Source organism: Coccinella septempunctata, chromosome 6 (assembly GCF_907165205.1).
Source record: "Coccinella septempunctata chromosome 6, icCocSept1.1, whole genome shotgun sequence".
Taxonomy (NCBI): Eukaryota; Metazoa; Arthropoda; class Insecta; order Coleoptera; family Coccinellidae; genus Coccinella; species Coccinella septempunctata.
The window spans coordinates 26878841-26901746 of NC_058194.1; the positions used below are offsets into that span (position 1 = coordinate 26878841).

General features: G+C 37.6%; 1 protein-coding gene across 2 annotated transcripts in view; it reads right to left on the reverse strand.

The window, feature by feature from the left end:
• The window catches only part of LOC123314742 (furin-like protease 2), a 282497-nt gene that overhangs the window by 43795 nt on the left and 215796 nt on the right, over positions 1–22906 (reverse strand). For both annotated transcript variants that reach the window (XM_044900056.1, XM_044900054.1), the window contains exon 4: positions 507–689. In XM_044900056.1, coding sequence (XP_044755991.1) covers positions 507–689 — 183 coding nt within the window. The remainder of the gene's footprint in view (positions 1–506; positions 690–22906) is intronic.

A 22906-nucleotide genomic window follows, 5' to 3' on the forward strand; every position in this document is an offset into this window, starting at 1 on the left:
ACTGATCTCTTGTATTTTCCATGCAAATAACTGGATTTGGTATGCCTTCAATCAGTTTGTATAAACTTCAATTATGTTCGTCACATTTTTTCCGAAGAGATTCGACATTGTGATAAAATACATAAAAAAGAAACTTTTACGTAGAACGGGCAACATAGCGTTGATTTAAAACCCAAAAATATTTTGACAAACTTCATAACCCCACAGTTTCGTACTATACAGAGTGAAATGTGTCAAATTTCCATGGCCAACCGAGTGCTGAAATAAAAGTGATGGGAGTATACATATAAAAATAATCTACATTTAATTGCGAATAAGAATGGTCGAATACGCAATCTTGCTCAAGAGATAAAGGGACTGTTAATATTTCGCATTTTTCAGATTATTTGAAAAAGATGAAATTGCCACTAGACAACAATTTTTTTATAGTGTTTTACGATTTTGATGGCCCGAATATGTTACTACTATAGCTGAAGGGAAAAATCGAGGCATATAAATATACTTACAAGATACCATTGCTCTTTGAAGAGGGGATCCGGAAAATTGATCCCCGGTATAGCCCTGTAGTGGAGGCGACTGTGGGGTAAATATTCAGAGGCATCATCGCTGGGGTAGGTATCGAAGGTGGTGGGTAGACTATAGTCTCGCTTTCTCCGTCGCTTCTCGTGTTGCTGCTGCACCCACACAACCTGGAAACGAAATAAATTGAAGAATTTCCCAAAAATACGGCACGTTAACAGTACAAAACAATTCAAAATCTGATCCCATATTGAAAATGATTAAAAAATGGTGGTAACAGTTAATTTTTTAAAAGGTTTCCGTCAGTTTCTGCCTCTGTAAAAAAAAAATCGTATCAATATGCAGGGTGTGAATCAGACTCGTACAAATATTTTAACAGTAGATACTTGAGGTCAAAAGAAACACTTTTTTCCTATACCATTTTTTCCGATTCGGTTCTGATAAAAAAAAAATGGTCATTTTAAGTTTTCATAATGAGCTGTGGCACTCCTGGATTCCTTCAGAATAACAAGCTAAATCTATGTAACTACACATCAGTGGATCTTTTAAACAGAATTTCATTCAGTCAAAGTACCCAATTTTTCCGAATATCAGATTTTTTTTTTTTTGACCTTCCAATTACTCGAAAAAGGAGTATTACTTATACTAGAAAACGTGAAGAATTTTATTATTTTAAAAAACGTTCAAATATTTATTAGATAGCGTCCAATTCAGTTTCAAGAGTCAAAATGAGAAAAGTGGAAGACGGTTTTTCAACAGATAGTATCTTTTAAACAATGTCGTTTGTAGTTCTATCTCACAAACAGTTTTATCGAATGAAATGAATTTCGGAAAATAGTTTTTCATTTATTTGATTAATCTTTTTCGAACACAAGATAGCACCAACGTCTTTCAGTTTTCTCATTATGACCATTACATACCAGAAAAAAATACCAAAAATTCAAAGAACCCAACATTTGAAATTGATGAATATTTGAACGTTTTGTGAAATAAAAGTGTTCTTCACATGTTCTCGTATAATACGCAGTTTTAGAGTAATTTGATGTTCCAAAATTAAAAAAGTATCAGTAATTTGAAAAGTTGGGTAGTTTGGCTGCATACAACTCTATTTAAAAGATCCACAGATGTGTAGTGTCACAGATTCAGCTAGTTATTCTTAAAGTAATTTTGTTTTTCCAGGAATGGCAGAGCTCATTAGGAAAACTTAAAATGGCTGAATCTTTTTATCAGGGTCCAATAGAATAAAATGGTATAGGAAAAAAGTGTTTCTTTTAACCCACCCTATATAAAAAAATTTTTTTACTCTGATACGATTTGTACTCTTCTCATGTCCATATTGTTAATATTTATGCGGTGGTCGAAAGCATATTTTTATAACATCAACTCTACGCGAGGCTTCTCAAGAACTCGAACAACTTCGGAAGCTATGAAGATGAAGTTGAAGAAGTGCCAATCAAAGCCCGTACGAAAGAAAATTAAGGGGGTGAGATGTGTACCTACATACACTTCATTCTTTTCAAGAACGAACCAACATTTCTTCGGCTCCCTTTTATTGAGAGAATAAACCGCGAGTTTTTCGATACCCGACTTGTGAGTGATTTATGTCCCTTATCAAAAATCTCGAATCTTTCCACTTCCACACCGATATCCACACATACGGGGGTTTCTACGAGAACCATCATATCAATCTAGAAAGAAATGAATTTCACTGCTAGTTTTCCGAGCAAATATTGACGGAACTGTTCCCTTAGAATTGAATTTTTTCTATCTCTATATTATCCCTCATATTTTCAATGCGGCAATTCGTCCTTCAGAAAATACGAGATTATTTTTTCGACGAAATTGAACAGCCAGAGACCAATACACAACCGGTTATTATGTTCAGATTTCAAAAGGAGGCACTCGTGCAAAATTTCGAGTACTCTATCTACAGTTTAGATCTCGAGAGATCAGCATGAACGATCGCTAAAATTTTCCACAGCATATCCGGTGCGTTTTTGCGAAATTACTCAAGATCATAAAATGTTTCAGAAATTCACAGGCAGCATCCCAATATCTGGAGAACATGAAAGAGCAATCGCGCTCCTTATTAAGTCCTGGGACCAGTGCTCTATTAAGATAAAAGCTTTTCCAAATTTATAGTATAATCTCACTAATATCCTCCATTATGTGAAATGGAAAAAGGAGAATTCAATTTTCAGTCTGCAACGGCATCATGCATTCAAGCAGTCAGGTTATAAACGATATTTCCAGATTAAATAAAACCATTGTTCAGTCGACGTTTTACATTCTGAGTAATTAAAATTTACAATTTGATTCGTTCCCTCCGTCCGTGAAATTGAAATTACGACGTAGCCGAATTATAACGGGACGGAATACTTTCTCGCTTCATTATGCGGTCCATTTGCTAATCGATTTTTAACGTCGGACGTCTGAAACTGGGCCATTTGTCCCTCGATAAAACTTCGTGCCCTGACGGAAGTAAGAGGATCGAAACATTTGTCAAAATTCCTAGATTTTTCACAGGATATAGGAAACGTGGATGGTCCAAAAACTGAACCCAGCTAATGCCGACGTTTCGCGGATATATTTCCACTTCTTCAGGGCAAAGCTGAAATTATGTTTTCCACCCGATGGATCTTAAAAACAGTGTGATGAACAATACAGACCAGAGACCCATGGAAACTCGAAAAACTTCGTCAGAAAATTCTATATTGTGTCGATCAATGTAGTGCATCACCTTCAATGAATGTGCCAAAACTGTTTTGGCACATTCATCGGGTGGAAAACATGATTTCAGTTTTGCCCTGAAGAAGTGGAAATATATCCGCGAAACGTCGGCATTAGCTGGGTTCAGTTTTTGGACCATCCACGTTTCCTATATCCTGTGAAAAATCTAGAATTATGATCTCAGGAAATGAAATACCAGACATTTGTCAAAAGGTTGAAAATTATGCCAAATTTACATTGATGGAAAAAAGTTTTTTCACGCGACTTAGGTTGGGAGATGATAGGTAGAAATCTTTACGTAAACCCTCAACCACACCGGTAGCCAACGCACATACGAGGATATATTGAAAAATTCTTAGCCTACTATAGAACCAAACAAAATTTCAATGTCAAAATATTTTATTACTCAACAAATTCTCCTCTTAATTGGATACATTGATTACAGCGAACCTGCAACGTCTCTAGACCTTTCAAAAAAAAATGTTTCTTCTTGCTCTGCAAACCAGACCTCTACAGCTTTCATAACCTCCTCGTTGGAAGAAAATTTACGACCTTTTAAACTTTTTTCAGAGGAAATAGATGATAGTCGGATGGAGCCGAATCTGGTGAATAAAGGGAGTGTTCTAGTAATTCAAACCCTAGATCACGAATTTTTTGCATGGCAACATGAGATTTATGTGCAGGGGCGTTGTCCTGCAAAAACAAAACACCTTTGGATAGCTTTCCGCGTCTTTTCTCTTCAATTTTTTCCCGTAGAGTGGTCAGTAATGTCAAATATTAATATCCGGTTATTATTCTACCCTAATCCAAAAAATCAATCATGATGACTCCATGCCAATCCCAAAAAACTGAAGCAAGAACTTTTCCAGCAGATTTTTGGACACGAAACTTCTTAGGTCTTGGAGAACCAGAGTGTCGCCATTCCATCGATTGTTGCTTTGTTTCTGGATCGTAGAAATGCACACAAGTCTCATCCATAGTAACAATTCGGTTTAAGAAGTCTCCATAGTTTTCAAATCGAGCACAGATCGAGCTTGATGCTTCTACCCTTGCACGCTTTTGGTCAACATTCAAACATTTGGATATCCATTTTGCATCAATTTTTCTCATGTCCAAATTGACGTGAATTATATGATGAACGCGTTCGTATGAAATATTCAGTGCTTCAGATATCCGTTTTAGCCTTAGAATATAGAATAACAGGAAGGAGCATATTGTTCATTTCTATTTGACCGGAATAGAGGAGAAATATGGCCGACATATATTTCCGTTTCAACAGTGGTGTAGGACAATGAAGTTTCCAAAAAATTAACTTCAATAGTCAGTTGATTCTGATTAATCGAAAAAATTAGGAAAGCACTGACGTAACGTCAGAAGCTTTTTCACGCTCGTTCAAATTAATAATCAAAGCGGAAATTCACCCCGCCTAACACTGCTTGGCTATATACTTGATGGTATTAAGGTCTATGACTTAACATCACCTACGCCCATGGAGTGTTATTGTCATGGCATAACCTTGTTATGTCATGAAATTCAGAAACTCATAATTAATACCCTGATATTCAGCTTGAAAAATCACCTACATATGAATTATTCACGTTAAAATATCCAAAATCCTTATTTCCAGCAAATTTCAAGAATCCAAATTACCAAAATTAAGTTAAAACATCACTTTGTTCATTTGGCCACAGATAACAGAATCATTTGACTTCCGAGTCTGCCACTTTTCAAATCAGAACTTGGAAGACCAATATGGCCGTTTCCGTCGCACAATTCCCGTCACATTTTTTCGAAAAAGCTCCTTCCTGATTTTCTATGTTCTAAGGTTTTAGCCCAATTTGACAATCTGATAAAATCATGTCATGAACTGCAACGATATTTTCGGGGACTGACACAGAAACTAGCCTTCTTGATCGATCATCATCTTCAAACGGAAAATTTACCTCTTTTGAAGCTTGCAGTCGAATTTTTCACGGTCGCATATGAAGGACATTGATCACCCAGGGTATTAAGCATATTTTCTTAAATTTGCTTACCTCTTAACCCTTCTAAATACAGGTAATTGATGGCTCGATACTCGAATTTTTCGATTTTCACAATTTCGGTGGACATCTTCTTTCTTTTAATTTATTGCGTAACACTGGTTCACTTTTTTGACCTCAAACTTCACACTGACACTTCTAATGAGTTATTGTTCGTTGCTATGGTAACGCAATATTCTTGAAAAGGTTCCCCTTCCAAATCCTTCTTCCACTCAGCATGATAATGAATGTTTTTTCTATGCTGGTTTCTTCATTATTTCGTCCCTGGAAAGATTCATTGAAGAGATGTACTTGGCCAGAGAACACCAGGCACTCTGATTCATAAAAAATTATTTAAAAGAGGATACTATGACTTAGTTTTCATCCCTTTCTGATGAACGACATATTGAAAGAACGTGGTTGTCATTCTTGAGTTCAAACGATAGGAAACGGGGAAATAATTGAATAATGGAGAAAAAACTGGAAAGATTGAGTTCCGCGTCTCTTCATCCCCCATAAGCCCCCACAACTGTGTAGCATGTTGGGAAGAAATAATAATTAAGGAAAAGGAAAACTTCCTCGCCGCTGTCGTAGTCAATATAAAATTGCTCCATAACCATCGTCCTGGTTTCATCGAGATAAAAGCCCTCTTGGAGATTCATTACCAAATGATTCGATTCATCAAGGGCCAATTCAATTATTGGAGTTGGTGTTGGCGTTACTCTACTCCCAATCGGAAAACGAAAAATGATTATTTTTCCTCTGCTTCGAGGAATATCGCAACTCGTATATCAACCGGAACTCCCCGCAAAAACACAAACCAGGTCCGTGCCGACCGCCCACTGTTGAATGAGGGTGAAATAATCGCATTTCTGGAAAATATGGTGGACGACAACAGTATAAATCGAAGGGTTCCGAAGGGACGGGCATAAATCAAACAGAACTCGTAACAGAACGGGGATGAAATGCAATTTTCATCCGAAAACGAACGGACCCAATCGAAAAAAGTGATGACTCCTTTCAACCCTGTATTTGTTGGAAAAAAAAAACACTCAGAGCAAATTAAAAATTTACACATATCCGAATTTATTGCCATATTTGGTGATATTTGAAATTTCATCGGGAGATTTTGATACTATCAGCCTCATCTCACACATCGCTTCCAAATTATAATGAACTCATATTACAGCTTCAACTCAACTGGTACTTCGTTCACTTTTGGAATCACTAAGTTAACCCATAATAACCTAGTGTTACACATATGTAACGCAAATTTCACTGGCAAATCTATTTTATTTCTCAGTAACTGTAGCTAGTAGCGTTACATATATGTAACACCATTTTTCTCAAACAAAAACTATACAATTTTCAAACAGAAATTGAGTTGTTTTTGTCTTGTACACTCTATAAAGAATATTTATTCAATTAGAATAGTGATCATAACTCAGGTTATTAAGGGTTAAGGGCAATTTAAATATAATTTTAACCGACGCATTCGCCATTTTGCAACTACTAACCATTTCAAGTCTGGTCGATCACCAATTTCCAAACTCCTGGCCTTTTCTCTGCATATAAAAACCACATATCTTTTGCTCTGAATGAAAAATCGTAGTGATAGACTATTGAGGCTTCAAGTTGGATCCTGATTCTTGATTCAGAATGGAAAATAAAATTCGTCATTAGTCATGATGATATTTCGAACAAGATAGATCGCAAATGTCGAGCAAAATTTCTAGGGATGATGAAATAATAAAAATAAGTGGTCTGATGATCTTTGTCCTAAACCGCTTTCAAAGTTGCTAAAACCCTTCAAGGGTGCCCAACGATAGTCGGTTTGTTCTACATAACTAACTCCTAAATAATGCACTAAAATGTTGGATATTATTCGAGAACAGAATTATATTCCTTGAAGCTTTTTCTTGAAAATTTGGAGGATGATCTGGTGTCTATAATCTACGAGGATGTTTTGATATCTAGTTAGGCTAGACCAGTTCCATGCATAAAAAAACATTGCGTTACCATAGCAACGAACAATAACTCATTAAAAGTGTCAGTGTGAAGTTTGAGGTCAAAAAAGTAAACCAGAGTTACGCAATAAATTGAAAGGAAGAAGATGTCCACCGAAATTGAGAAAATCGAAAAATTGGAGTATCGGGCCATCATCAAGTTCCTGTATTTAAAAGGGGTAAGAGGTAAGCAGATTCACGAAGTTATGCTTAATACCCTTGGTGATCAATGTCCTTCGAATGCGACCGTAAAAATTCGACTGCAAGCTTCAAAGGAGGTAAATTTTCCATTGAAGATGATGACGGATCGGGCAGGCCAATTTCTGTGTCAGTCTCCGAAAATATCGTTGCAGTTCATGATTTTATCAGACCGTCGAATTGGGCTAAAACGGATATCTGAAGTACCGACTATTTTATACGAACGCGTTCACGTCAATTTGGACATGAGAAAAATTGCTGCAAAATGGATCCCAAAATGTTTGAATGTTGACCAAAAGCGTGCAAGGGTAGAAGCATCGCGTTCGATCTGTGCCCGATTTCAAAACGATGTAGACTTCTTAAACCGAATTGTTACTATGGATGAGACTTGGGTACATTTCTACGATCCAGAAACAAAGCAACAATCGATGGAATGGCGACACTCTGGTTCTCCAAGACCTAAGAAGTTTCGTGTCCAAAAATCTGCTGGAAAAGTTCTTGCTTCAGTTTTTTGGGATTGCCATGAAGTAATCATGATTCATTTTTTGAATAAGGGTGGAAGAATAACCGGAGATTACTATTCGACATAACTGACCACTCTACGGGAAAAAATTAAAGAGAAAAGACGCGGAAAGCTATCCAAAGGTGTTCTATTTTTGCAGGACAATGCCCCTGCACATAAATCCCATGTTGCCATGCAAAAAATTCGTGATATAGAGTTAGAATTACTAGAAGACCCCCCTTATTCACCAGATTTGGCTCCATCCGTCTATCATCTCTTTCCTCAACTGAAAAAAAGTTTAAAAGGTCGTAAATTTTCTTCTAACTAGGAGGTAATAAAAGCTCTGGAGGTCTGGTTTGCAGAGCAAGAAGAAAGGTCTAGAGATGTTGCAGGTGCGCTGTAATATATGTATCCAATTAAGAGGAGAATATGTTGAGTAATAAAATATTTTGACATAGAAATTCTGTTTGATTCTATAGTAGGCTAAGAATTTTTCAATATATCCTCGTATAATATCTCCACTTTTCGAGTACAAACCATTTGATTGAAAGTGGTGGATTATTTTAGGTCTCGATCGATGGCCATACGATAAAGTTGCACTGGCCTCATGTGGCCGAAGTGAGGCGGTTAAAAAGGGATTATCCCCTGAATCCAGAGCAGAAACGACGGGACGCCGTTTCGAACGAGACATAAAAGTGTCCCGGGGATAGTTTTTCATTTCCTTTTGTTATTTGTCACATCACATTGTTTCATATTGCCCTTAATCTGATTAGAACAATTACATAATGTTCGCAGCAGTCTGGGAATTCGGAAGTTATAACGAGTTTATATCCGCAGTATTCTCTCTCAGAGTCGTGAATTTACCCTGTCGCAATTTCCCAATTGGAAAGAACTTTACCTAGATATGACAGCCTGACACAACGGGACATTCCATTATTCATTACTCGGTATTTATCTAGACGGCCTACTTTGAATTGTCTGCCAAAAACAGGGATTTGATCAATTCGTCGACTGTTTATCTTTTGACCCCTTCTGGCGGGAAACGCCCCGTGGAAATTTATGGCTGATGTGGCGAATTTGTTTTCGTGCGTTGAAATCTGAGCGGAAATTTGTGGAAGTGGCGATAAAGTGGGGAAATATGATGGGAGAGCCATCTGTTTTTTGTTGAAGGTTCGCACATCGACTTTGTTCGAGCCCTCACGCTCTACATATTGACAGATAAGTTCGCTACATCGAATCGTTTTGTGAGTAACCTGAAACCACTGAGAAAATCTTGTAGATTGCTGGATTTTGAAGGGGGTTGCGTTTCACTTCGCATTGATTGAGCGTTCATCCAGACCAAAGAGAACTCATTGTTCTTGCCTATTTCATTGAGAAAACAAGAAGAACAGTAGGATGTACAGAAAAATTCCAAGCCTGCCCTGCAAGGGGAGAAACTTGAAATTCAAAATATTTTATTATTCACCACAACCCTTAATTGGATACATTCATCACAACGAACCTGCAATGGCTCTAAGCCTCTCGAAAACAGATTTGCATCTTTAAGTTTTCACAGCTTCTATCTCCTCTTGGTTCGAAGAAAACTTAGGACGTTCTGAGCTTCTCCCAATTGAAAAACAAGTTGGCAATAATCGGACGTAAATAGATCATTGTGAGGAAACATCGATTCAACTGTGAGAGCATTATCCTAAGAAAAAACATCTCTGGACAACTTGTAAGGATAGAAGCATTGACTTTGTAAGATTGTAAGCTAAACTAGGGGAACTTTAGATCGAGTAGAAAGTCACTTAAGATCTCAGTTTAGTTCCTTATTAAATATCGCCAAGCTTTCGGCCATCCACAAGACCATCTTCAAGGCAAATCAATCTGAATCTTACAGTGCAGCAGTCAAGCAGAAAGCAAACAAGAATGTGAATATAGGAAAATCCTTAAGAACTTACGATTAGGCAATAGCTAGATAATCGGGCAATACCAAAAAAGTTTTCCACCTGCTCTTCGAACAAAAAACTTATTTGGCCTTGGAGATGTCCACAGTTGGCTGGCCAAGGTATCCTAAGGATGTTTTCGGTTTTATCGACACCATTGACGACCTCCTTGGGTTTATATGAATGAGTAGGGTATTGAACACTTAAAATTAACCTCAAAGGAGCGCATAGCCACGCTGAGGTCCCTGGAATCACACTGCTAGAGATCTCTGCTGACATGGGAGTGCCGTAATACCATAAAGCAACTGGCCAGAGACAACAAAGTGACTCTACTATGGGTACTAGAGCATTGTCGTATTGAAGGAAATGAGAAAGCCGATGAACTTGCAGAAGGAGCATCAAGGTTAATACCTGCTGGACCTGAGCCTTTCTGTGGGCTTGAAAAGTACCAATACAAGGCAGCGGTCCAACAATGGGAGTTGAACAACAGAATAACCCTCTGGAGAAACACTCCTGGCCTCACTCAGTCAAAGAAATTCGTGATGATTTCACCGACCTACACCAGAAAACTGCTAAAGCTGTCACGAGCTAGGCTTCGGGTGATGGTGCGACTGCTGAAAGGGTACAAATCATTTGTACCGTATGGGAAAGTCAACAGATGAGATTTGTAGGCTCTGTGGATCAGAAGCAGAAACAGCTTAACACATGGTATGCAAATGTCCAGAGCTGGCGCACCTAAGAACCACTCACATGGGGAAACTGGTCCTGGATACTCACGAGGCAACGGCCAAGGCCCCTAAGGATGTTGTCGGTTTTATCAACACCAATGACGACCTCCTTGGGTTCCTATGAATGAGTAGGGTTGGGAACCCGAAGGACTAATCGAGCCACAACACAAGATCTACATGGTAGCAGTCCGCGGAAGGCTAAGCGAGCCACAACGACCAACTAACACCTTATATTGCTGAATAAAGACCACTATTCATCGACGTGGCGATTTCAAACAACATTAACCTTCTATATAGGCACATCTAGAAGATTTCGAAATACAGAAACCTCGAGAAACAAACCAGGAGACAGTGGAAGTTGGAAGATATCAGGACTATCCCTGTTGTCATTTCATCTACAGGCCTGATACCGAAAAATCTACCAGAGAAGTTGGAGAAATTCAAAGAAATTTCCAGGACGAAAATATCTAAGTATAGAAATAGAAAGCGGTACGCAAGTTCCTGGGAAATGCAGAAGAACATTCATTCATTGCTGTATCCCGTTACCGGGAATAAATCTACAAAAAGAAGAAGAAGAGAAAGAAAAATTGCGAACAGACTTGTAATTTCTTAGGGCTAGTTGCGACTGTGTGCCCTCCTGTGACTAAAGAGACCCAACCGTGACCTGCAGATCCTTCCACACTCAGGGCATGGATATTCACCAACCAGATCTGGCCGCCGCTGTATCCTTCTCGATTCTCCATTATAACTGTGTACCAAAGACCTCCACTGTGACCTGTCTAACGCTAGTTGTTCCCAGTTGTGATTGGCATTAACTAATTTTAGGGATTGATGTAGTGTATCCTTAAACCGCCTATACTGGCCTCCTGGTTTACGGGCTCCCTCAGTGAATTCGCCATATAGAGCTATTTTGGGGAGTCTTGTGTCTTGCATCCTCAGAATGTGGCCGCTCCATCTGAGTCGGGCCCTCGTTACTTGAGTCTCAATTGTTGTACAACTCGCGCGTTGCAAAACTTCTGCATTCGAAACTTTGTGGAACCATCTGATGTGCATTATCTGTCTTAGATGACGTTGTTGCGTTTGTTCAAGCTGTTTAATATGTCGCCTGTAGGGCTTCCAGCTTTCGCTTCCGTAAAGAAGCGTTGGGAGGACCACTGCTTTGCAGAAGAACACAGAAAAGAACACCACCAACTGTGACAGGAAGTGTGGGGAGCCTAACGGACACTAAGGAGACGAGTAGGACTGGTAGGAGGCAGGACTTGCTGATCGACAAACCAGGAAAGTGTTCCGACAGTGCTTTATTCTGTTGATATCTGAGATATCTGGGATGAGTGTATGTTCATCTGGAGAGGGATGTGAAAGCCTCATTGCTAAAGTTATAATAGGCCTTGAAAAATAGGAATTTCTTCGATCCATCGACTGCAGATCCTGGGTCAGGAACATTTATACCAAGTACAAACTGAAGACCTCAAAAAGGCCTCAAGTGATGGAGGGGAAAGTGAGGTAGAGATAGGTCCCTGGATAAATTAGTCAGACGCCTGCCTGCAGATCAAAGATGCGAAACACCAAAAAATGTCTGAAAATTTCGAGGTTTTGGGACCCCAGCATTCAAGCCCTGGTTGAAACACATACCAAACTCCCCCTTTTTCCCATTTTTCCGTTATCCACGAACCTGCGAGGATCTCCTCTAGCGATCGAACCAACAAAACGTCCATTACAGTTAATAATAAACCGAAATCACTTGCGAGCGTTTCCCCTTCGGCGGGCACGATGAGAAAATTAATCGGGTCATTTCGTATTTCCAACGGGATGGATGAGAACATGTTTCCCGATTCCGGACGAGAAAAACCACGTTGCCCAAGGACCTCCGTACGGCTTAATCCGTCTCTAGCCCGGAGCCATCGTAGTCCCGCAGTCCTCTAGCTCATCGGAATATCGGATTCTGCACGAGATGAAAAACGGTCCGGTATAAAACAACATCCGACAAAACGAAACGTGCAACCGCATCTTCATTTCGTCCATAATTTCGCCCCATCTGAAATTCCAACATTACCCGGAGAATATGGCGTTTTCCGTTTCCCTTTTATCGAACAACCGTTTCTTTGCCTTTCCGCAATATGCAATTGCTGTTTGCGGTTCGAATTGTTTCGCGTTTATTGTGGACGTCGCTGAAGAGTGGACCGAATAAGGCAATCAGGATTTCGAGAAAGTCCAACAATTCCGGCTCGGAATGAAATGGTCGCCGTTGGAAGTAAATAGGTATACGGCCTGTTGCCCGACATAATCGTATATCAGGGCATAACAATGCCGGGTTCGCGAGTTGCAACGTTTGCATCAAACAAATATATCTTCCACACTTATGCGAGCATGGATTTCGCGTATCTCGAAAGCAAACATTGCTCGGTCGGAAATAGAATCGGTTTCGACGTAAATTCGCCTTTGAATTTCGTTCAATAAATGGGAGTCCATTCGGAAAACTGACGATTATGATTAAGAGTTTATTTCGAATGATTGAAAATTGAAATTCGAAGTACTTATTGTACAGGGTGGGCGAATTTCGATGTTTTAGCACTACAGCTTTTAAACCAGAGGAGATAGACAAAATCTGATACCCCATTCTCGTTCTCTTTTTCTGAGAAACTTACAATAGTACTAGTGATTTTTGGCCACTTTCTTTTGTTTTCGAGTTATAAGCAAAAATTGGAAAAATGGCGATATCGAAATTAATTTATATCTCCGCTAATACTGATGATAGAGCTCTGAAATTGAAACATTATACAGGCACTTTTTTACGTAGAATCCAGTGGCGTGCTCGCCTTTTTAGCAGGATTTTTTATCACGAAGCTATGACCCAAAGTTATGTTTTTTTGAATGGGAACACTAGTTTTCTGTGCAATTTTTTGAAAGCTTAATTTTTACTGATTTCAAAAATATATAACATCATATGGTTTGTATCAATATAAATAATAGAAAATGGTCAAAAACACTTTTTCCCAATATTTCTATGGTTTCAACTTTTGACGAGCACAGAAAAATAGAGTTTCCTATAACAAAAGCAGTCTCCTTCCGGCAATGTCATTCTTTCTATGCTTTTAACCAATTTTCACAAAATTTGAATCAAGATATATTTCATAAATTTTCATAATAATCAAAGGACTTATAGAAAGAGACACTAGTAACCATACGATGCTATATTTTTCTATGCTCATCAAAAGTTGAAACCATAGAAATATTGAGAAAAAAGGTTTTTGACCATTTTCTATTATTTATATTGATACAAACCATATGATGTTATATATTTTTGAAATCAGTAAAAATTATGCTTTCAAAAAATTGCACAGAAAACTAGTGTTCCCATTTAAAAAAACATAACTTTGGGTCATAGCTTCGTAATTAAAAATCCTGCTAAAAAGGCGAGCACGCCACTGGATTCTGCGTAAAAAAAAGCCTGTATAATGTTTCAATTTCAAAGCTCTATCATCAATATTAGCGGAGATATAAATTTATTTCGATATCGCCATTTTTCCACTTTTTGCTTATAACTCGAAAACAAAAGAAAGTGGCCAAAAATGACTACTACTATTGTTAGTTTCTCAGAAAAAGAGAACGAGAATGGGTGATTTTGTGTATCTCCTCTGGTTCAAAAACTGTAGTGCTAAAACATCGAAATTTGCCCACCCTGTACAAGGTGAGTCTTTGACTCGTACAAATATTTCAACTGTAGATTCTTGAGGTCAAAAGAAACACTTTTTTCCTTTACTATGTTTTCCGAATCAGCTCGGTTTAAAAGACACAGGCTGTTGACAAACCATAAAAAAATGATATTTTTATACTTCATTCAAATTTATTTTAGCAGTAGGTTGGCCATGAAATAATTTTCTCAAGTTTTTGTAACTAGAACGAAGTTAGGTTGGCACTCATGAAATGTCGTAAATGTCATAACGCCGTTGCCACAACTAATATCAATTTTTATTACGAAAATTCGAAAATGTCGAAAGTTATTGAAAAAAGAGACAAGGTTTCAGGAAGTGCTATTTAGAATTCAGGTCCGCTCATTCAAATAGTTATACCCTGATATTCTAAAATCCACAATACGTCAGACGGTAGCGAACATATTCAATGTAAGAGAATTTATAATATATAATGTTTCATCTGAATCTAAACGACTTATATTTCAGCTGAATATTTCCACAATCAGAAAGATTGTGAATGAAGAGGATGACAAAGAATTTCCTTCTATTGGGAGACCCAAAAAAGTGGTGGCATTTGAGAATTTTTTATTTGAGTGAAGTAATGCGAAAAATTTACTATAGGATTTTCGATAAATATCATCGGAGAATAAGTTCCCTGAAGTGGATTTTTCTATTTTTCATTTGACTTGTCTTATACAATGTAAATGTCTTAAGGTACTAATAAATACCTAATTATTATTATTACATCAATGTATTAAGATGAATAGCCACAAATACGCACAAGTTGCCCTGTTACTTGTTTATTCATGTGAAATTTTTGTTCAACGGTGAGTTTTGCATCTTAACTTGAAACTGCCTTTAATTCCTTTTACTAATATATTGATGCAAGATGATTTTTGTTGAAGAATTTAACATTTTGTGATTATCTGTTAATTCCTTCTGGAGATACCCATTCCCAACAACTGCATCATATGCATTTCATCTTCGGGTTAATATTTTTGAAATCTACAAATGATGTAAGCCAAAGAAGATAACGAACATTAACTCTCCTCAAGCTAGTGCATATTATATTATACTGATCTCTTGTATTTTCCATGCAAATAACTGGATTTGGTATGCCTTCAAACATTTTGTATAAACCTCAATTATGTTCGTCACATATTTTCCGAAGAGATTCGACATTGTGATAAAATACGTAATAACAGAAACTTTTACGTAGAACGGGCAACATAGCGTTGATTTAAAACCAAAAAATGTTTTGACAAGCTTCATAACCCCACATTTTCGTACTATACAGAGTGAAATGTGTCAAATTTCCATGGCCAACCGACTGCTAAAATAAAATTGAATGAAGAGTAGTTCTATCTCACAAACGGTTTTATCGAATGAAATGAATTTCAGAATATAATTTAACATTTATTTGGTGAATCTTTTTCGAACACAAGAAATCTTCCACGTCTTCCAGTTTTCTCATTATGACCATTACGCACCATAAAAGTACAAAAAATTCAAAGAACCCAAATCTTGAAACTAAGTTGGACACTATCTTATGAATATTTGAACGTTTTGTGAAATAAAAGTATTCTCCATATTTTCTCGTAAAATGCGTCGTTTTCGAATAATTTGGTTTAAAAATGAAAAAGTATCTATGAAATTTGAAAAATTTGGTACTTGGGCAGCGAACTCTGTTTAAAACATCCACAGATGTGTAGTGTCACATATTTAGCTAGTTATTCTGAAGGTAATATTGTTTTTCCAGGGGTGGCACAGCTTATATGAAAACTTAAAATGGCAAAATCTTTTTATCAATGCCGAATCGGAAAAAATGTTATAGGAAAAAAGTGTTTCTTTTAACCTCAAGAATCTACTGTTGGAATATTTTCACGAGTCACAGACATTTCACTGTTTATGGCCTGTATTTGTTTGAATGCCTTATGTTCATACATAAAAATAGGAGTAGTTTCATATCTGAGAATGTAAATAGTTACAACACAAGAAATTTAAATATAATGTTCCCAACCCATAGATTAACATTAACTGAGAAGAGCGCTGCTTATATGAGCATCTGAGCTTTCAATAAATTACCAAATGATATAAAATGCATAAATAACTATAAATCGTTCAGAAATAAAGTTAAAAATCTACTGATCGCATTGGAACCATACAACCTCAGGGACTATTTTGAAGCTACTGAGTGAACTAAAAAAATTTTTGTGACGTCATTTCATTTAATTTTGAATTTATTGTAACTCTTCATGTAATTCGAATTTATCTGAAATAAAGAAATATCTTATCTTATCTTATGTCACCAGTCACCTTGTATATCTGTCATTTTCACTGTTGAAATTCCGAGGAATTCATGTTTTTTTAAGAAATTCACCTATTTCAATATTATAATAATGAATATTTCTGCATCAAGATTCAGAAGACATAAGGGAAAAGACGAACCAATGTGTAAATCTCGCAGAGTTTTTCTCTTCATTTCTATTCTCTTCCCCCAGATAAACAGGGTTTCCTCGAGGACGTGGCAGATATAAAGCGTTCTGTGGCAGGGTGAACAAATTGTGCGGTCGTCGCGACGGTTTGAGATATGGAAATATGGCTCTCTGTCTGACGAGGATGATGAAACATTTTATTTACAATTCTGCATCTAGACGAACCTTATCAGATATCTTCATCTCGGCATCATACTGTCTTCTGTCTGGTACATCCTCAACAGAAGTCATTAAAAGAGTTTTCTTGGAACTCTGTGATTTTTCTTGGAAAAACGCATGTTGTGGTGCTATGACATTGTATTTGGAGGAATTACAGGCCTGTACCAGCTGTATTACCACGTCAAGTGAAAAATATCACTCGGTATACCCTGTATAACCGCAGATAAAGGTAATTTAGATCGAGGAGACAGACATAAAAAGAAACAAAACGAAGTTTTATTTCATATCTATCTATCTCAAATGAATGAAGGAAGAGAAATTGGAAGAGTTCAGATAAAACGTTGTCCTCTCAATTATGTTTATGTTGGAGAGAAAGACGTGCAGCAAAACGTCATTTATGAACTGAAAGCTCATTTATTTTCATTTTATGAAAAATATATACTGCTCTGGCCGTTCGTCACAATGTTGGGTCGGTTCCTGATGTTGACTTCGTTTTATTGCAGCCTGGCTGATTTCGCTGTAATTGTGCCCTGGATATAGGATAATGGTAACGAAATTACCTGGAGCAAAACTAAATTAAACCATCATCAGGGACTCTGTCGATTCTGCGCTCGTTTCCGGCGAAAACAAAATATAATAGAAACTGAAATCGTTGGGCATGAGATTCTTCTTCTATTTCTCCACCAACCCAGACGTTAGTGGTTAAGGCATAAAAATGCTTGAGGGGAAACGATCGATCCTTCTTCTCAAAACACACTTCCCAGGTAGCGAATGCATAACTTGTATCGATACAGCAAAACACACCAAGAAACTTTGTTAGGAAGAGAAAATTTTCACAAAGCAACCGTTGGAGTAGGCAATAATCAACTATATAAATTACCTGGAGTGCAGAAAGGGAAGTGATTATTCCCCATCCTATGAAGATTACCAGATGATGCTTGGCATCGGGTAATATACCTAGGAAATTGGGAACAAATGGGAATGACCTCTGATCTTCCAGACCAATTAGTTTGATATGGTTCCTATTGAAAACGATTGTCAAAATAATGGACAACTACATAAGAACATAGAACCTGAAGAAAACTCCACTTCACAAACGGCATCATGCCTACAGGAGAAGCCGATCTACAGAGTGAGTCTTTGACTCCTACAAACGAAACACTTTTCCTATACCATTTTTTCCGATTCGGCCCTGATAAAAAAATGAAGTCATTTTGAGTTTTCATAATGAGCTGTGCCTCCCTTGGAAAAACAAAATTATTTTCAGAATAACCAGCTAAATCTATGACACTACACATCTGTATATATATATAATATATATATTCTTTTGAATGTTAGCAATACATTTTTAGTTATCAAACAATATAGCATATATATGAGTTTTAGCAAAGGTTAGTGCGTTAGTGTAACGGGGTACCATAAAATTTGGAGTATGATACAAGAGCTTAGGGAAAAACCTCAGTAAAAAAACCCTGTCTCCCCGTGAGTAGTGTAGTGATGACAAATTTGTTTACAGAATAAGCTTTTAATACTGAAGGGCTTCCTTTCCATTGACATAAAAATTTCTTTATCCTCCTTCCATTCCGAAATAATATCTGAAACAAAGAAACAGAGCAGAAAACGAGAAAAAAAGTGAATAATAAAGCCTTCATCCAAACTTATTCCAAGACTTGATGATGACTGAAGAAGAAAATAAATAATCATAGGTACATAACTTGTTTTTCAATTGCATTGGGAGGAATATCATCTCTGCGTCAAAAATCTTCTGCTGATCTTGGTGGAGGATCACCCTCGTCGTTAGAAATGCCTTCAGTACTCAAATTAATAATAGCCAAATCTTGCTTTTAACTGGGAGGGTGTTTCGACCAGGTCCAGTCTTCCAAGTGATGATTCCTCTATTCTTCAGTTGTTCGAAGAACGCTACAGGACCCTTATATTGAGGAATCATCTCCCATAGATATACCAGTGGATATTCAGTAGAAAATTGAAAAAACGGGGAAAACAGGGAAGATATCCAAAAAAACTTCTGACACATCTGTAGATCTTTTAGACAGAATTGCATTCTGCCGAAGTACCCAATTTTTCCGAATATCATAGATGTTTTTTATTTTTGAACATCAAATACCTCGAAAACGGCGCATTTTATGAGAAAATATAAGGAATACCTTTATTTTACAGAAGGTTTAAATATTCATTAGCTAGCTTCCAACTTAGTTTCAAGAGTTGGGTTCTTTGAATTTTCGGTATTTTTATGATACCTAATAGTAATAATGAGAAAACTGGAAGACGTGGGCTATATCTTGTGTTCGAAAAAGATTCATCAAATCAATGAAAAACCATATTCCGAAATTCATTTCATTCAATGAAACCGTTGTGAGAACTAAAAATGACTTTTTCTATAGTTTTTCAACAGCCTGTATCTTTCAAACCGAGCCGATTCGAAAAAAACGTTTCTTTTATTCTTTTGACCTCAAAAATCTACTCTTAAAATATTTGCACGAGTCAAAGACTCGCCCTGTATAGAATGCTCTGTATCATCTGACCGAAGTCATCCAGAGTACTCTGAGTAACAAAGAAATTGCAATCTGTGCCTTCCTGGATACATCTGGAGCACTTTATAACACAACACGTTTGATGGTCAAAGATGAACTATAAAGGCGAGGAGACAACAAAGCCATCATCAAATGAAAATAAGAGATTTTAACGACGGGAATAGAATATCGATGAGATCTTACAAGATCTTACAAGATTTCAGATCACCAAAACCCCTATGAACAAATTTCCTCAGAAGAATTGCAAAGAAGCCCATATTTTTCTAGCTTAAGAACTCCTAGACTCAGTAATTTTGAGTGAATTCGGATAATAATGGAAAAACTCGTCCATCATCTCAGACCAACCATCTTGAATCAACCAATTTAAGCTGGAAATCAATGAACGTTGACCTGTAAAATTTCCAGGAGCGATTTCCAAAGAAATCGTTTCTTTGATTTGTCGTCCCCATTACTGGGCGTTCTTACTAGCGAACCTTTAAAATCTTCTACAGTCGCTCGACGAATAGTTGTACTTTCGTTAACTGTAGGTAGTGTTATGTCTGGGAGTCATGGATGGGTGTAGGATTCTACAGATTAAGTGGTTCATTCTTGGTGAGACAGGTGGCGTATCGTGACGACAATTGAAAATATTCCTCAAAGCGACGTCCCGGTTCCGCTTAAACCCCATCCTCCGGTTGAAATGTTCATCACTGCACTATACTGATGAGGGACAATAATTCCGAAAGCGGTCTACAGTTTGTGATAAGATGTATCAGCCTTTCTGGGAACGACAATTCTTTGAAATCGTTCCAATCGTGAGTTTGGGCCGCCATTTTGTTTCATACCTTAAAAAACATTCCAGATGGCATTCTCACGTAGGCGACTTGATGGAAACGTTGTTATTCTTCCGGATCCAAACGATACGCGCGTGTCGTCAGCAATGTGTGGGCCGCAGGGCAATCATTCGAAAAATGTGCGGAAAACTGTATTTCCACCGATACGGCCTCGCGAAACGTCTGGTGGGCGTACGATCTTTATCGCCGAATAACCGAGACGACCTCCTCTATGGCCATTTCGCATCTGCATGGTTGACAGACCGGAATTATAAATCTGTATCTTTTACGGTCGGAAACGTCCAAAAGGGGGATGCGCTGCGTGTACGGCTCGCAGATTCTGGAGTGCGGAAGGATGCGGTGGAATAATGTATACGTCAATCATAAAACCGATATGGACGCTGCCGTCTCGTCGGCGTTCCGGTTCGCACGTACAATTTTTTACCCCCGCGATATATAAGGTTCTTTACGACCTTTAGACTGCATTACGAGGGTGTTCTCGCTGTGTTATCGCCTTTAACGGCCCTTTATGTATCGGATTATGTTCGCGATCTCCTCTACCCTTCATCGAACAGATAGCGGCTGTTCCGTCGTGAATTTATTAGATTACTTTCCGGTATTTTTCAACTCGCGGCTTAGGGGTGGGTTCGGTTCGGTCTGGGGAACAGGGATGCGACAACGACGTCGTAACACCGATGGTAATGGCTTTTATACGGACAACAACTGCTGCTGTTGGGAAAGCTCAACAGAAAGTGTCGAAAAAATATTTTAACAACTTCTGTTGCGTGTAGTCGTTTACATACCCTATGACTGAACCTTTTTTGACAGAAGGTAGAAGTCATCAAAAGAAGTCATTCCACCAAAAATTGTTCAAATAAAATATTCAAGATGGCTGAGCTACAACCTCCAGAATTTCGACAAAATTTACTGACTGTGACTTTACGGGACTGTGGAAGGTGACTACGGTATCGAAAAAATGAAACGAAACATGAACATAGAGTCATTCGGGGTAACTGAGCGCAGTGGGTAAGTGTGCGCAGTGCGTATATCTCGACTATGCAATGTATGAAAGAGGGGTTCATTTGGGTGAAGCAAGGGCGCAGAATCCCCAGATTAGTTTTTCATAGGAGTGCGCCGTACGACGTTTCGTTAACTTTTTATTTGCAATCAATCAAATTCAGTAGTTTTCTTGTTAATTTTCAGCATCTCTGCAAATTCTGCCAGGTTCAAGTTCCGAGTCCGACAGTGTTAAACAATATTTTATTCGATCATGGGCATATTAATCTAAATATATAATAAAAAATTTTAGGTTCTCTTAGCTGCTCAACTCCATAAGAACGTCAATTCCAATTTTGGCTTACTGGGGAAAGTGTGCGCGGGTAAGTGTGTGCATAGATTCATTATATGGGCATTAGTTCAGTGAGGAATAAATTATGACATTGTTGATTTTCTTGGTTAAGACTCGATCAATATTGTCCTATTTGTTCTTTAATATTGTAACATTTTGATGACATTATTTTGTAATTTGTTTTGATTGTGTGGTACACTAAGTACTGCGTTCACTTACCCCATGAGGGTGCGCACACTTACCCGCAATACGGGGCATGTGAACGCACTCCGACTTTCACCATTAAATTTCTTTTTGCGGAAAGAAAACGTTTTTGTTTGTTGACTTTTTGATGCTTTTTTATAGATTAGAAAATTCTCTATCTTATGAATATGTTTTAATTTTCCTAGCTTCAACATTTGAAACAGGGTATGGCTTGAAAGGCAAAAGTGCGCACAGTTGCCCCGAATGACTCTAATATGGTTGAATCAGTCATCACGAGATTAGTTTTTCCCATTGCTTTGCGATAATGGGGTATTTTCCTAAAACTCAAAAAAAGAATTAAAAATTATTTTTGGAAATCATTTTCCATTGTTTAGTCACCACATAAAAGGTTCCACTAAAAATTCAGTAGGAAAAAAAATATAGCCTTTGAAAAAAAATATGTGAGAGCTTGTGACGTAGAATGCCTTTACTAGAGTCTAGTAATTTTTGTGAATTCGACAACATCGGAACTGATCAAGAGGATATAGAACTTGGAACATAAATGCATTTATGTATTTATGTTCCAAGATACAGAATTATATCTTCCTGAAACCGATGACAGTTTCTGACATTGTTTTAAACGTTCTTGTCAGATTGTTATAACTTGTGGAAATGGAGTCGAATTTTTCAAAAGCAAGCAGTGAAAATTTACCACCTGTAAAATTTTTCATATTGATGACTTTAGGAACCTATAAAATATATCAGCAATGCCTTTTTTATGGTTGTTGACAATAAACAACCATAGACTCAATAATATATTATCAATTCTATGGAGATCAGAAAACATTGATGAGAGTCATTGATGGCAATACACAACCATAGACGCAATAATATATGGAGATCAGAAAATTTGATGAGAAACATTGATGAGTGTTCCAACGATGCCGGATTGTAAAAGTGACGTAGAATGTTTCTGGGAGAATGCCTCCGCGATGTGAATTTCCGTAATTAAAAACAGGCTAAATACAACTGTTAA